Below are 14391 nucleotides of genomic sequence, written 5' to 3' on the forward strand. Positions count from 1 at the left end.
ACATTTATTTAAAGTGTATGGCATTTGGCTATATATCAAAATAAGGTAGCAAGAGAAGAACCACTATGCTTTTTTTATATACACAAATGCTCAGGCCCTGCATGAATAGGTAGAAGCTGCTATCCCACCACACAGCAGAGCATCACCAGGGACAACAACACAAAGCAAATATTTACTCCTTATGGGCAGAGTAGAGCTCAGTCTTACTTCAGCCATCAGCAAATTCGATGGTTTAAATTACAGACTAACGAAGGTTTCGTGGGCTTGAAATTAAGTTACACTGTTTAAAATCAATCCCTGAGACTGTCATCCTGACTATTGCTCTGCCTTCCCAACAATGATTTAAATGAGAACTTTATGTACAAGTAGAAAATGTCAAGAGTTCTGCTTTTTTTCAGGCTTGTGTGGGTGGGACAGGCAAACATTTTAGGCATTAAGACAATTAGAATAAAGAGGACTTCTTCCACAAATTATTTTTTTTTTTTTTTTTAGGTTTTGCTTTATTTTCAATTGACAAATCAAAACTACAATTTCTAATTTGATGTTTCCAAACATGTGTACATTGTGGAAGCATTAAATGAGAACAACATTCCAACACCAGTTATTACTTCTTTTGGATGAAAAAAATTAGAATTTATCCAAGTCCGTAAATCAACAATGAAATTAGTTTCTGGGGGGGAAAGTCCAAACAGTAAGTTTTAAAATGGGCTCTAATAGACTTTAATCCTAAAGTTACCCCAGAGATGCCAGGCAGGTCAGCTGCAGTTCTCCTCACCACGCTTTTGTAGTGGGATCAAGACTGGGGAAAGGCATGTGCAGAGCACTCACTGTCTGGGCCAGCCAGGTGCAGTTTTCTGATGCATTCTTCCCTGTCACTTGGTTTCATGTTGCTCTATCACACCAGAGCAGAGTAGCTCCTCAATAACCCCCTCATCATATCTGAGGACCTCCTTCAGGATATGCCTTGTATGCTGTCCCAGCAGGGGAGGTGGCTTTGCCTCTGACATCTTGAACTTGCTGTACCTCACAGCTGGACCTGTCCAAGGAATGGAATGAGAAAAACTGTTAATGACTGACCCTGGGAAGTTAATTACTCAAGTAATGGAGTGTTTTCCACTGGACTTCAAGATTTTCTGTGTTACTTACACCCTTGCCCACGTATCATGGTTTGGTTTGTTTGTCTTGGAGTCGGGAGGGGAGGGTGCTTTCTTGAGGTTTTGGTTGTGAGCCTAGGCTTCAATGTTTGTGCCATCTCTCCAGCTCATACATAGCTCATCCAAATGTGTAGAGAAGTTCCAGCCTGTCCATCAGCATGTGATGGATTGCATATCTGTGTCTGGTGTGTTTACAAGCTTCCCCTCCTATACAAGACACCTTCAGGGGTATATAATTTACTCAGGGGGACTATGGGTCCAAAAGCACAAACTTGAAATGTGTTTGGAAAGCCAGAAACCTGGCCCAAACTGAAGGTAACCCAGGGTTGTGTCATTAATTTTCTACTGAATGGTTCTAAAAATCTAGTTAAGCATATATTAAACCCCGACTCGGACTCTTGTTTTTGGTCTTTAGTGGTATAAGAGGCTCTATGACCAAGCTTCTTTTTCAAGGAGTCTTATTTTGGGACTTTGGGATTTATACTTTTTAACAGAACCATCTTGGACAAATTATTTACCCTCTCGGAGCTTCATATCCCACAACTGTAATATAATAATGTTTACCACAGACTAGAGGTAAGGATTTAATTGAGACAACAGACAAAAACACTAAGAATTCCACAACCCATAATAATACACAAAACTTGCTGGCTATTATGTTTATGAAAGCCACTACATGTCTCCTGCCTACTGCAGTTTAAGAGATTGAAGATATTTACTGTCAGCTATTTGACAGAACTCAGTCGTAAACAGAGGAATTCTAACAATAACTTCAAAAATGATCACAATTGGTTTAATTGTTCTCATTCTTCACATAACTGCAATAAAGAATGCAAAGGTTTGGCATGAGCCAAATGGCTAATGATGGCATGAGGAGAGGCTGTAGCCACAGAAATGATCTCATTATAAGTTTTCTGTTCACTTTTCTTAATAATGATGCTTCCTGCTTCTCTTTTGTAAAGCTGGACATTTGGGAAAGTGTTTCAACAAAATTTCCTCATTCTATATTGACAATATTTTATATTTCACCTGATTAGGCTTCAAAATTGCAAATTGAATAGTAGTAGTCCCAGGAAGAATTTATAAAGCAGCACATGTCTATCAATTGAAAACCTATTTGAAGACTCTAGCAAGAAAACACAACAATCCATGTGCCTTTGACTTGAAAACTGGTCCTCATCCTTTGAGGAAGGCCATCTTCTCTGAAAAGTGTATGCAGCTTTGGGAAGGACACACGTGAAATGATAAAGGAAGAAGGTGGACATCTACCTAGCCAATCAGATCTGCCAAATCAACCATGGTAGTCAATGGTATCAAAGCCAGAATACCCACCTCCTGCATTTTAAGCGTTGTTTTCTTTCTTTCCCCCCCCCCTCTCTCTTCCTTCTTTTCCTCCTCCTTTTATTCCCTCCTTCCCTTTTCCACCATCTCTCAGAAATGTAACTGAACCCAGGGTTCTGGCCATGCTAGGCAACTGCTCTATCACTGAGCTACATCCTTGTTCCTCCGTAGCCTGGTCTGGATTTGAGAACTTTACAAGAACAAATCAACCAAAGTAGCCATAGTTAACAGAACATCCATTAATACAACAGAAATGCCTTTTAGAGAATTATATTAATGAGAATGCTTATTCGCATACCATTTGACAGAGACAGCAACCAGACATGGTCTAACACTGCCACATTCAGTATTTTCCTACCACATGCCTTCCTCTATAGACCAAGAAAAATTATGACTGATACTTAAGGTTTTCCTTTCTCTGAAGCTCAGCAGAGTTTGTTTTCTTCTCATATTTTCCTGGGATGCATCATACAGGAGGGTTTTGTCAGGGCTGGTTCCTGCCCAGTAAGTAAGGACACAAACACATTACATATTGAGAGGCTGAGAAAAGATGAATGACAATTATTCTGCTTGACTATGTAAGAGGCTTTGATCTTAAAATCAGTGGTTATGAGAGAGACAGTCTGGGACTAGAAACGGGACGGAAAGCAGAGGGTTGGAAGTCTCTCTGTCAAATAGCTGACCTCATTCAGATCCTGCTTGTGCAATTGTTGTAATAGTAGAGGCTGCCAGTATTTAACTACAAACAAAATATCAACCAGTTATTTAAAAAAAAAAAAGTTCAAAAAGGATTCTCAAGGAACACTAGAAGCCATCATGTGGATGCTGGTCCCGTAGTGAAATTCAACTCAGTACTCGATTTAAAGATCTTCATGGTCTTAGCTGTTTCCAACTGTCTTTAAATTTAAATACTTACAGATAAACTTCCCTGACTCAAAAATTATTGTTCAAGTTAGATTCAATAAGAGTGAAAAATACCACACCAAGAAGAAAGGCCAATGTTATACATCTGGACCCTCATTCTTTACTGATCAAAGATCACCAGAAATATGAAGACTGCCTAGAACCAAAAAGAAAAAAAAATTGAAACAATCAGAGATGGCTTAAAACAAATCAAAAAGAGAACACTATGCAAGAGATAAAATTGAAAATTTTTAATGCTTTTGAATTTTAGTATTATATTCCAAGTTAGACGTTTAGACAAATAAATAAAATCTATTTCTAAGCATTTAAAGAGAAAAGTATAAACATACTTAAGAAGCTAAGAGTTCATAGCGAACAGACAAGAATCCCGGAAAGAAGTAAGAGAGTGGGGATGGAGAGATGCTTCTGCACAAAACGCTGTGGTGAGGAGAAAGCAGGCAAGGTATCAGAATTACTCAACAGAGAAGCCAGCACAGCCAACGAGGGAAAGACTGACATCTTGACGTTTTACATGAAATATTACAAGACAGCATTAAAAATGGTGGAGGGTCTTCCTGGGTTATAGAGAGGGTAAACAAGCTCAGGGTAACAGAGAGAAACACCACATGCGCACTTGCTGCCATGTGCCATGGCCATCCATTTGAGTAGCCCCATTGCTCCCCCCCCCCTTTTTTGATATTTTGTTTACATTTCAAATGTTATCCCCTTAACCAGTCCAGTCAGTTCTTTCTCTGACTCCTCCACTGGGGACCCTGTGCTCAGTCCAATGGTTGGCTGTGAGCATCCACCTCTGTATTTGTCGGGCTCTGGCGGAGCCTCTCAGTAGTCAGCGGTATGGTATCAGGCTCCTGTCAGCAAGCTCTTCTTTGCATCTGCAATAGTGTTGAGGTTTGGTGTCTGTATATGGGATGGATCCCCAGGTAGGGCAGTCTCTGGATGGTCGTTCCTTCAGTCTCTGCTCCACACTTTGTGTCCTTATTTCCTTTAGACAGGAGCCCTTCTTGGTTAAGAATTTGGAGATGAGTGAGTGGCCCTATCCCCCAATTGGGGGGGGGGAAGCTTGTCTAACCTCTGGATATGGTGCCTTATACACCTTATGTCACAGATTTTAGACTAATACATTGAGTTGTTTGGTTAGTTGCCTGCATCCTTGAAAGAAGTGGTAACAATAACAGGTGTGTTTGCTAGTGGGCATTCATCACTTCCCATGGTTCCCCCAGAATAAATGGCAATGGTAATGAGCCTCTTTTCTTTGACCGTGAACTGTGCTTCTGATTTCTTATGTCTGTTTATAGAGACTATATTTTAGTAGGCTATATTTAGTAGGCTATATTTTACAGGTAAGGAAACTGAGGCTTTTTATAGAGTAAATTGATTTTATAGTGTTACCCAGTTTTATAACTAGTGACAGATCCAGGATAAGAACCCTAGTCTATTATTATTATTATTATTATTATTATTATTATTATTATTAAATTATTTTATTTATTTAGATTCAAAATGTTGTTCTGCTTACTGATCCCCCCTCCCTGAGTTCTTCACCCTACCACCCCTCCCATTTGCTTCTGAGAGGGTGCTCCCCAACCCACTAATCGACCCCTACTTCATCCCTGCCAGCATATCCCTTCCTTGGCACATCAAGTTTCTACAGCATTAAGCATATCCTATCCCACTGCGACCATACAGCTGTGTATGTGCTGGCAGCCAGAGACCAGCCCATGGATGCTCTTTGGTTGGTGGCTTATCTCTGGGGGCTCTGAGGGGTCTGGGTTAGTTGATACTATTGTTCTTCCTATAGTCTTTCAATCCCCTTCAGCTCCTTTAGTCCTTCCCCCAACTCTTCCATTGGGCTCCCAGGGCTCAGTCCAATGATTGGCTATAAGTATCTGTCTCAGTCAGGTACTGATAGAGTGAGTCTCTCAGAAGATAGCCATGATAGGCTCCTGTCTGTAAGCACATCAGTAATAGTGTCAGGGCCTATTGCCTCCATGTGGGATGCAACCCTAATTGGGCTGTTCACTTTAGTCTTAACAGTTAAAATCCCAGCCCAGCAAAGAGGAAGTAGGCACAAAGTCTGACCTCTAGTCAAGAAGCTGTTGTGATTGGTACCTGCTGGCAAAGAGAAACTGTCCTCTCAGTAGAATGACACTGACTGTATCAACTGTACTCCATGCCCATGACTAGTTGGCCAATAGAAAATGGTGTCCATGGTGTTAGTTTGTTTGAATTTTATTTTTTTTTTGTTTAATAAATAAATAAATTAATTAATTTTTTAAGTTTTATTTTGAGAGACAGAAAGAGAACATGAGCTGAGGAAAGAGACCATGAGTTGGGGAAGACGTGGGAGAAGTTGGAGATGGGAAATAGTATAATCAAAATTACTGTATAAAAATTTAATAATAATAATAATAATAATAATAATGATAAACATCTCCAGTTTTTAGACTTCACAGTCTATGTTCTTTCATTCAAATAATTATTTACCTATTTACTACTAGTAATTAGATTTGTTTGAGTAAATATTATTCTTATACTAATGAATGTATCCATTAATTCATTGTACTTATGCTTCTGCTTATTTATCTTCATCCCTCTGTCAACATTTGATCTAGATTGTTTCACTCTGTGTAACTCTAAAATGTATACTTGGCCCTGCTGTCATGGAGGGATTATAATTTGAGACATCATAAAATAACCAAATTGCTATAGTCTGATAAAAATCATAAAATAATTATAAATCAACCTTACAAGAGGATAGTACAAGTATAGTGGGCAATGAGCTGAAGAATTAATAAAAAAAGAACAGTCATAGAAGGCCAAATTGATGTCCCTAGGGCAGACTTTGAGAGTTAAAAACCATGCCATTTCTAGTTCAGGCTCCACTTGGCGCTTATGGGTCAAGCTGTGAGCCCTCAGCTTTCTGCCCTTGCTGCCATGTCTTTGTTCCACAATCCTGGATTATTCTAACCCTCTAAAACAGTAAACTCTAAAGAACCCATCCTTCTCTAAGGTGCCAGGGTCATGGTGCATTATTACAATAGAAAAGTAACTAACACTGAAGTTGGAAGCAAAGAGAGGGCTGTTGCTGGAATGGAACTGACAATGTTATTTTTTTGGAACAATGTGGAAGACTTTGTAACTTTGGTCTAGAGGGGAGATTTAAGGATGTAAGTGGGGCTGAACAGGTCATCCTAGTAGGAGTTTAGAAGACAGGAGTGCTAAGAGCTATATGAACTGTGGAGGCCCCAGCTCAAGCAGTTTTTTGTTTTTGTTTTTGTTTTTTGAGAGAGACTATTAATAGCTAGCCTAGAGACTGTTCCTGTGATATTTTGACAAACAAACAAACAAAAACCCTGGCTGCTTTAGACTATGTCCTAAGAAATGGTCTGAGAATAAAGTTTAAAGTCTCTTTGGTAAAGGCAAAGAGAGCCCGAGATTGATTTGATAGCTTATCTCCACTAGAATAAAGGGAAGGGCGCCTTCAGAGCATGAGCCTATTCAACTACCTTCCAACTTGTGAAAGAAATGGTAAGGCATTTCTGCTCCTGGAAAGTAACTACAATCCAAAGTTTGTGGTGATGTTGCCCAAGCAGAGGAGTTTGCATTACAGAAGTCCCCGAATAAAGACCCTGAGAGGGCAAGAGGTCCCGAGAGTTCATTGCATAAAGCTGTGAAGGTAAACTCTTGGCTTGCGTTAGAGTATCCAAGACGTTGGAGATGACAGAGCTGAGATATAGCTATCGAGAAGAGCTGCATTTAGGGAGAAAAACCAGCCCAAGTATGTACTACATATGGTAGGCAGCAAAGCCTTTGACACGATACGATAAACTATAGGCCTTGATGTTTGTCCTGCTGGAATTCAGTCTTGTTTTTGTCAAGGATTTCTTCACTACGCCCCCATCCCTTCCTTTTGGAATATAATATATATCTTATATCATTGTGTGTTTGAAGTATATAATTTGCTTTTAGATTTTACATGGGGGCTAAATTAAGACATTGCCTGAGTTTTAGAAGAGATAGTGATCACGGGGCTTCTAAAAAGTGTTGTGGTTGTGAAAGACGATAGAGATTTTTGAAGTTGAACTAAAAGCAATTTGCATTATTATATACAGTGTGCAAGTACTCTCGTGCATGTGCATGCGCGCGCGTGCGCGCGCGCACACACACACACACACATACACACACACATATGCATGATTATAGAGACCATGGAGTGGAATGTGGTGATTTGAATGAGATATCCCTCATATTCTCAGATATTTAATACTTAGATGTCAGTTGGTGGTGTTGTTTGGTTAAGTTTAGGAGATGTGGCCATGCTGGAGACAATGGGCCATTGGGCCAGGTTATGGGAGTTTAAAGCCTATGCCAATTCTAGTTTCCACTCTCTGCTGGATGCTCAGAGATGAAGATGTAAGCCCTCAGCTTCCTACTTCCACTGACTAGCCTTTATTCCACCACCATGGATTCTAACTCTCAGGAATCATAATTCCAAGTAAGGCCCTTTTCTATAAGTAGACTTGGTCATGGTATTTGATCACAGCAATAGGAAAATAACCAACACACACAGTTAGAGGGAAAGAATTGAAGGGGAATCCTGGGCATTTAAAAAGAACAACTGTGATAGGCACTTTCCAGGTGGTGAGATGAAATGAACACATGGATACATTTATACAAATAAAAAGAAGTCAGATTTTTTTAGATATACCAAGTTTGGGTACCTTTGAGACAAACAAGCCTTAGTCATTAAATCTTTAGCTTTCAAAAATCTCATATTCAGGGATGAGTTGGCCAGTATACATAGAAGTTACTTATCATTAACATGTCATCATTCCAAAGCAATATAAGCAATTGTATTTATTCAACATCTCTGATGCTATACTTTCCACAATGGGCCAAAACGCAGAGAACAAATGAGCGTGCAGTTGCCCAGCCCCAAATGATACATCGACAACAGAACTCCTACTTAAGACTTGGGGAACATAATAAAAGAAGTGGCAGAAAGCATGTAAGAGCCTGCAAACTGGGAAGTCTGCAGCAAGACTGTACCTCCTAAAAGTGACAGGGAAGCTAACCCATGAAACCTCGACAATACATCTGCTTAAACAAGATCTAAACAATGATAACATTAATAGACTTACTGATGTAGAAGGGAGAACGCTCACGGTTCTTACCCACAGACGAAGAGTTACATGTAATTAGTGACTGCTGAGGGAAGAAGACTTCATCTTACCCAGTGATGAAGCCCCTAACTGGTTATCCAATACCAGTGACAACATAGACGTCAAGAAGCGTGAACAGAGCTCAGCAGTGTGTACATGCATGGACATTGCCAAACATAAAGAGGCCAGCTTTTGATGGAACAAAGTGAGGTAGTGCACAGGAGGGGAGGATGTGGATACATTTAAACCGTGAACATAATTATTTTCAACTTTAAAAATGTAAAAAAAAAAAAAAAAACTTCCAAAACTTATGTCGTATATGTAGCCTCTTCTCTACTGTCATAGCTACTTTTGACTTTTTGAAATTAGTACGTGAAGTTTTTCTCATGACAGTTTTATGCATACTTCATTTTGAATAATCTTCTTCTCTTCTCCACCCCACTTATCTCCCTGCCCTCTTCCCAATTCACTATATAACCCTGATATTCCTCTTTCCCGTCTCATATACCATGTGCATTACTGCACCCTCACCTACCCCTGCCCTTTTTTTTTCTTTTTTTTTTTTTTTGAGACGGGGGTTTCTCTGTGTAGCCCTGGCTGTCCTGGAACTCACAGTGTAGACCAGGCTGGCCTTGAATTCAGATTCAGCTGCCTCTGCCTTCTGAGTGCTGGGGTTAAAGGCATGTGCTACCATGTTCAGCTTCAGCCCCCTCTCTTAAAGCCTATTCTTCATGTCTTTTGGACCCCAATACAATTTTGTGATCAATAACCATATGATGACACAAATTCATATACATAAATATAAAATGAGAAGCCTAGATATGCATATGAGAGAGAATAATTGATATATTTGTCTTTCTGAGTCTAGGTTACCTCATTGAATATGCTAATTTTCAGTTCCAGCCATATCTTACAAATTTCATGTTTTCATATTTCTTAGTAGCAGAATAAACTTCCATTGTAAATATGTTCCACACTTTCATTATCCGCTCATCTGCTGAGGGACATCTAGCTCCTAGCCAATATCTATTGCATCAAGAAAGTTTTGTGTCCAAAAGAAGCAAATTATATGACTAAAAAGTGGTCTCTGAAGCTCGGTGTTTTAGAGGTATGTTTAACCATCTGTAAAAGGCTCCTGTTCTTTGTCTTTAACGATATAATTTTTAAGTTTACATTTATGGGTGTTTTGCCTGCATGTATGTCTGTTCTGTATGTGCATGAAGTGCCTGCAGAGCACAGAAGAGGGAGATGGCTCCTCCGGAACCGCATTTGCAGATGGCTGTTAGTAGCCATATGGGTACCGGGAAGCTCAAACCTGGTCCAGGTCCTCTGCAGAAATCGCAAGTTCTCTTCACTTCTGAGACGTCGCTCCAGTCCCTGGCCTCCATCTTTAGCACCTAAATCTCTCCTCACTTTATGAGAACCCAGGGCAGTTTTACTTTTGAAAGAATTGTTGACTCTTGTCCTCACAGAAAAATACAAAGAAAGCAACTCAGTTCTCTTCCCCTTAGAGGTAAATTAAATGAGATGTTTTATGTCTTTCCTCTGTGCTACTAAAGGCAATCGCAATGAAGCTCACAATGGAAAATCCATGCTATACTTTCTTCCTTTTAAAGTAGAAGGTCCTTTGGAAACATGTCACTACTTTTACTTCTTTAACAAATACTAGGTGTGTACTAGACACCATTCTTGGTCCTAAGAACAAAGCCAGAACTCACACTTTTTTTTTTTTAACTTTTATTTACTTACTTACTTTTCTACACTCCATATATTATCCTCTCCAAATCCCCATCCATTCACCCTATGACTGTTCCACATTCCATAACTCCCCCCCAACTCCTGTCTTGACTCCACCTGACCTCCCTGGGGTCTCCAGTTTCTTGAGGGTTAGGTGCATCATCTTTGAATGAACATGGATCCAGCAGTCCTCTGCTGTATGTGTGTTGGGGGCCTCATATCAGTTGGTGTATGCTGCCTGGTTAGTGGCCCAGTGTTTGAGAGATCTCGGGGTTTCAGGTTAATTGAGACTGCTGGTCCTCCTACAGGGTCGCCCTCCTCCTCAGCTTCTTTCAGTCTTTCCCTAATTCAACAACAGGGGTCAGCTGCTTCTGTCCATTGGTTGGCTACAACTATCTGCATCTGACTCTTTCAGCTGCTTGTTGGGTCTTCAGGAGTGCAGTCATGCTAGGTCCCTTTTTGTGAGCGCTCTTTAGCCTCAGTAATAGTGTTAGGCCTTGGGACCTCCTCTTGCACTGGATCCTACTTTGAGCCTGTCACTGGACCATCCTTTCCTCAGGCTCCTCTCCATTTCCATCCCTGTAATTCTTTCAGACAGGAACAATTATGGGTCAGAGTTGTGACTGTGGGATAGCCCTCATCTCTCATTTGATGCCCTGTCTTCCTGCTGGAGGTGGCCTCTATGAGTTCCCTCTCCCTACTGTCCAGCAGTTCAGCTAAGGTCCCTCCCTTTGAGTCCTGAGAGTCTCTCACCTCCACGATCTCTGGTGCATTCTGGAGGGTCCCCCGAACCTCCTACCTCCTGAGGTTGCCTGTTTCCATTCTTTCTACGGACCCTCAGGGCTTCAGTCCTGTTTCCTCAACCAATACCAGATTAGGCTCCCCTTTCCCCCCAACTACCCACCCACCCACTTTCTCTCCCAGGTCCCTCCCTTACCCCCAACTTGTGATTGCTTTCTTCTCCCTCCCAAGAGAGACTGAAGTGTCCTCACTTGGGCACTTCAACTTTTTGACTTTTTTGAGATCTGTGTTCATTTACACAATGGAATACTACTCAGCTATTAAGAATGTGGACATCCTGAGATTTGCAGGCAAATGGATAGAACTAGAAAATATCATCCTGAGTGAGGTAACTCAGACCCAAAATTACATGCATGGTGTGTACTTACTAATAAGTGGATATTACCAAAACCCCCCAATAAGTATAGAATACCCAGAAGTCACTCTTATCTCCTCCGGTTAGTAAATGCAGGGAGGGGGGATGAGACCCGCAGAGGAAGTCACCTGCTCAGGGTTGCAGACATAGTAAGAAACTGAGCTCCAGATGCTCTTGTTTCTGAATCCCAGTTCTTTGCTGCTCAGCCACATCTTTTTGCATAAGGGCAGCACGAAAGAAGGAAAAAATATTTCACTTGGACAATGAACTGAATTCAGGGTTCCTAAATCAGAGCTTGGCAAGGAAATCTTCAGGCTTCATCATTCCATCAGTCTATCTTATTTCTTTCCCTGGATCAGACTCTTATGATATCTGCATTCACTGATTTCTTGTCCATCCAAATTAACTTGTTAACTGCTAATGCTTTCCATGTAGAAAGCCATAGAATCACAACATCTTCAATACATAACAGTTTCTCCTATTTCTGCAAGGCAATGTGTTCCAATGCCCTTCTTTTTACTCACTCCCAAAGAAATGTAGCATTAGTTATGCTCTCTGGAAATCTGTCTGGTTTAAGGCACATGGACAGCCAGTGCCTGGCACACTAGAGAATTCCTCAGACTAGCCATGTAGAGTTTTCCATCTGTGGTTTGAGGCCCTTTAGTAACAAAATGCTGGCTGTTTTGTCTCACCTCCCTTTAGAAAACATCCATAATTCTTAAGCTGAAAGGAGATCTACCCAATCTACGTGAGCATCCCAAGCTACCATTTATCCAAGTTCAAACCACTTATCTATAAGCCAGATCAACTTAATAATACAAACAGTTGCAGGAAACAGAGGTAGCCAAAAACATGTGGGAAACCATAATGAATATTCAAGTAACGGGAACATAATACCCCATCATCCTGAGGAAAGGGACTTACTTGAACAGTCCCTTTTTCCAGAACTGCATTCACCTCCTTTCTTAATGATACATTCCCAAGGCACTGAAGCAGAGCCTTGCACAAACCTCACACAAAATAGCAACTGAGAAGCACAAAGGGTTAAGTCATTTACATAGCAGGCAAATGTGACCTCAGTGGTGGTGAGAATAAAACTAGAATTAAAACCAAGTAAGTCCAGTATTGTTTACTATATTTCTTCTTTTTAATTTCTTATATTGTATTAAATTTCCAAGAATACTTAAAAGCAAACAGCTGTCATATAATGTATGAAACATTATCTCAAAATGTTTTTATTTTGATGTTTTTGGCCCTTTGCTAAGATCCATGCTGTGGATAGCAAACATTTCATCTTCGGGGCTTGCTAGTGTAGAAAGAAGCCAAACTTCATTTTGCTAAAAATAATGATAGCTTAGTATCAAGAGATTTCACAACTTCCCCTTCAGTGCTTGAGTTCATCATTATAACAATAACAATATTTTTTATATGGCGCCTCTTAGCCATAGCATCCAACTTGCCAAATGGGACCATACAGTTAGAACACACTAAACCCATTAGATATGAGATAAAAACAGATAAGACCATTTAAAGAGCACACAATCATGGAAGAAGGCTGTAAGAGAATAAAAATGGCTTGAGACATCTTTAGCCAAAGAACTTAAACTATGGCACCACTTGTGGGGCCAGACATTTCAGAAACCTAAGACAACATGTGGCATGTACCACCAAGGTGGGGAGGTCATCCGTGTATCACTTGCAGTCCAGAGCTCCTTAGTATCACTTCCATTGTAATGATTTTGACTCCACAATTTTAAACTATTTTAAATTTAAAATATGTGTACTTGTGGGTATCTGTGTGGAAGAAGGCTACCATTGGAGTCTTGTTTTCAGTTATGTCAATGGATCTATCATTGTCATCAGTGCTGTTAAACAGATCTCCAGCTTTTACCTTAGAGGAATATAACTGCATTACATGTGACCCTTGTTCAGCTGAGCCAGGCCATACAAGTTGCAGTGAATTGTGAATGGAAGAAATTACTTCACTCCCTCTAGGGCAGAACATATAGTGTTTATTGTAGGTATGGGTCTCTCCTTTCCTGTTTGACTAGCAGTGGATGGTATAGTAAGTCCTCCAGCAACCTGATACTCTATGAACTCACAACGGATGTCACTTACAGCATGAGCAAGAACTACATCATCTATAAAACACTGTATGCTCCATCCTGATTGTGGCATGTACCTCAGTTTAGTCCAGAGACCTATTTGCTGCAAATCAGAGAGAATTTCTCTGAGCAACCTTTTAAAGAAATAATTCAGTCCAGACATTCAAAATACTTTGAAGCTGCATGATAATAGTCATTATTTATCGAATACTTACATATGTTAGGCATTTGGCAGAATGCTTTCCGTATATTACTGTGTCATATGAACTAAATGACTTTAAAAGGTATGATTATAATGAAACCATTCCATCAAAGGGGAAAGTAATGTTAAGTAATGTTATCAAAATTGCACAGCTTATCAACTAAAAAATTTCATTAGAACTTAGGCTGGATAAATCCAAAGTGTATGCTTATTAGTACAAGGGTGTACTTCCCCTCTGCATAATGTAGAAGAAAATCTGTTCTCATATCAGTGGCTGAATAAATATCGCTCTTCAGCAGATGGTGTTAAAAAGCAGTACTGTTTTATAAATACTTATATATTTCGTGATTGCTAATCTATTAAGGCATTTATCTTTCATTTGCAAAAATGGAATAAGGAAACTTGACAAATAAGGAAAGATAGATAAATCTTATTCCAATCCACTCAAATGTTATAGTCGATTATCCATCTCCCTCTGGAAAAAATAAATGGCCCATAAGGAAACGCTATTCGTGTTCATTAGTGAACAGGCCACTTCACCTCCAAGGACATGACCCAAAATTTCTTTTTTTTTTTTTTTTTTTTTTTTTTTTTTTTTTTTTTTTTTTTT

General features: G+C 39.9%; 1 protein-coding gene across 2 annotated transcripts in view; it reads right to left on the reverse strand.

Moving 5' to 3' along the window:
- Positions 1-473: 473 nt before the first annotated feature.
- The window catches only part of Sugct (succinyl-CoA:glutarate-CoA transferase), a 728955-nt gene continuing 715037 nt past the window's right edge, over positions 474-14391 (reverse strand). The window contains exon 14 of one of the 2 annotated variants that reach the window (XM_021215549.1): positions 474-1036. In XM_021215549.1, the coding sequence (XP_021071208.1) occupies positions 873-1036 (164 nt within the window). In that variant the 3' untranslated portion in view covers positions 474-872. The remainder of the gene's footprint in view (positions 1037-14391) is intronic. The other variant, XM_029547521.1, reaches the window with a different exon arrangement.

Source organism: Mus pahari, chromosome 16 (assembly GCF_900095145.1).
Source record: "Mus pahari chromosome 16, PAHARI_EIJ_v1.1, whole genome shotgun sequence".
Taxonomy (NCBI): Eukaryota; Metazoa; Chordata; class Mammalia; order Rodentia; family Muridae; genus Mus; species Mus pahari.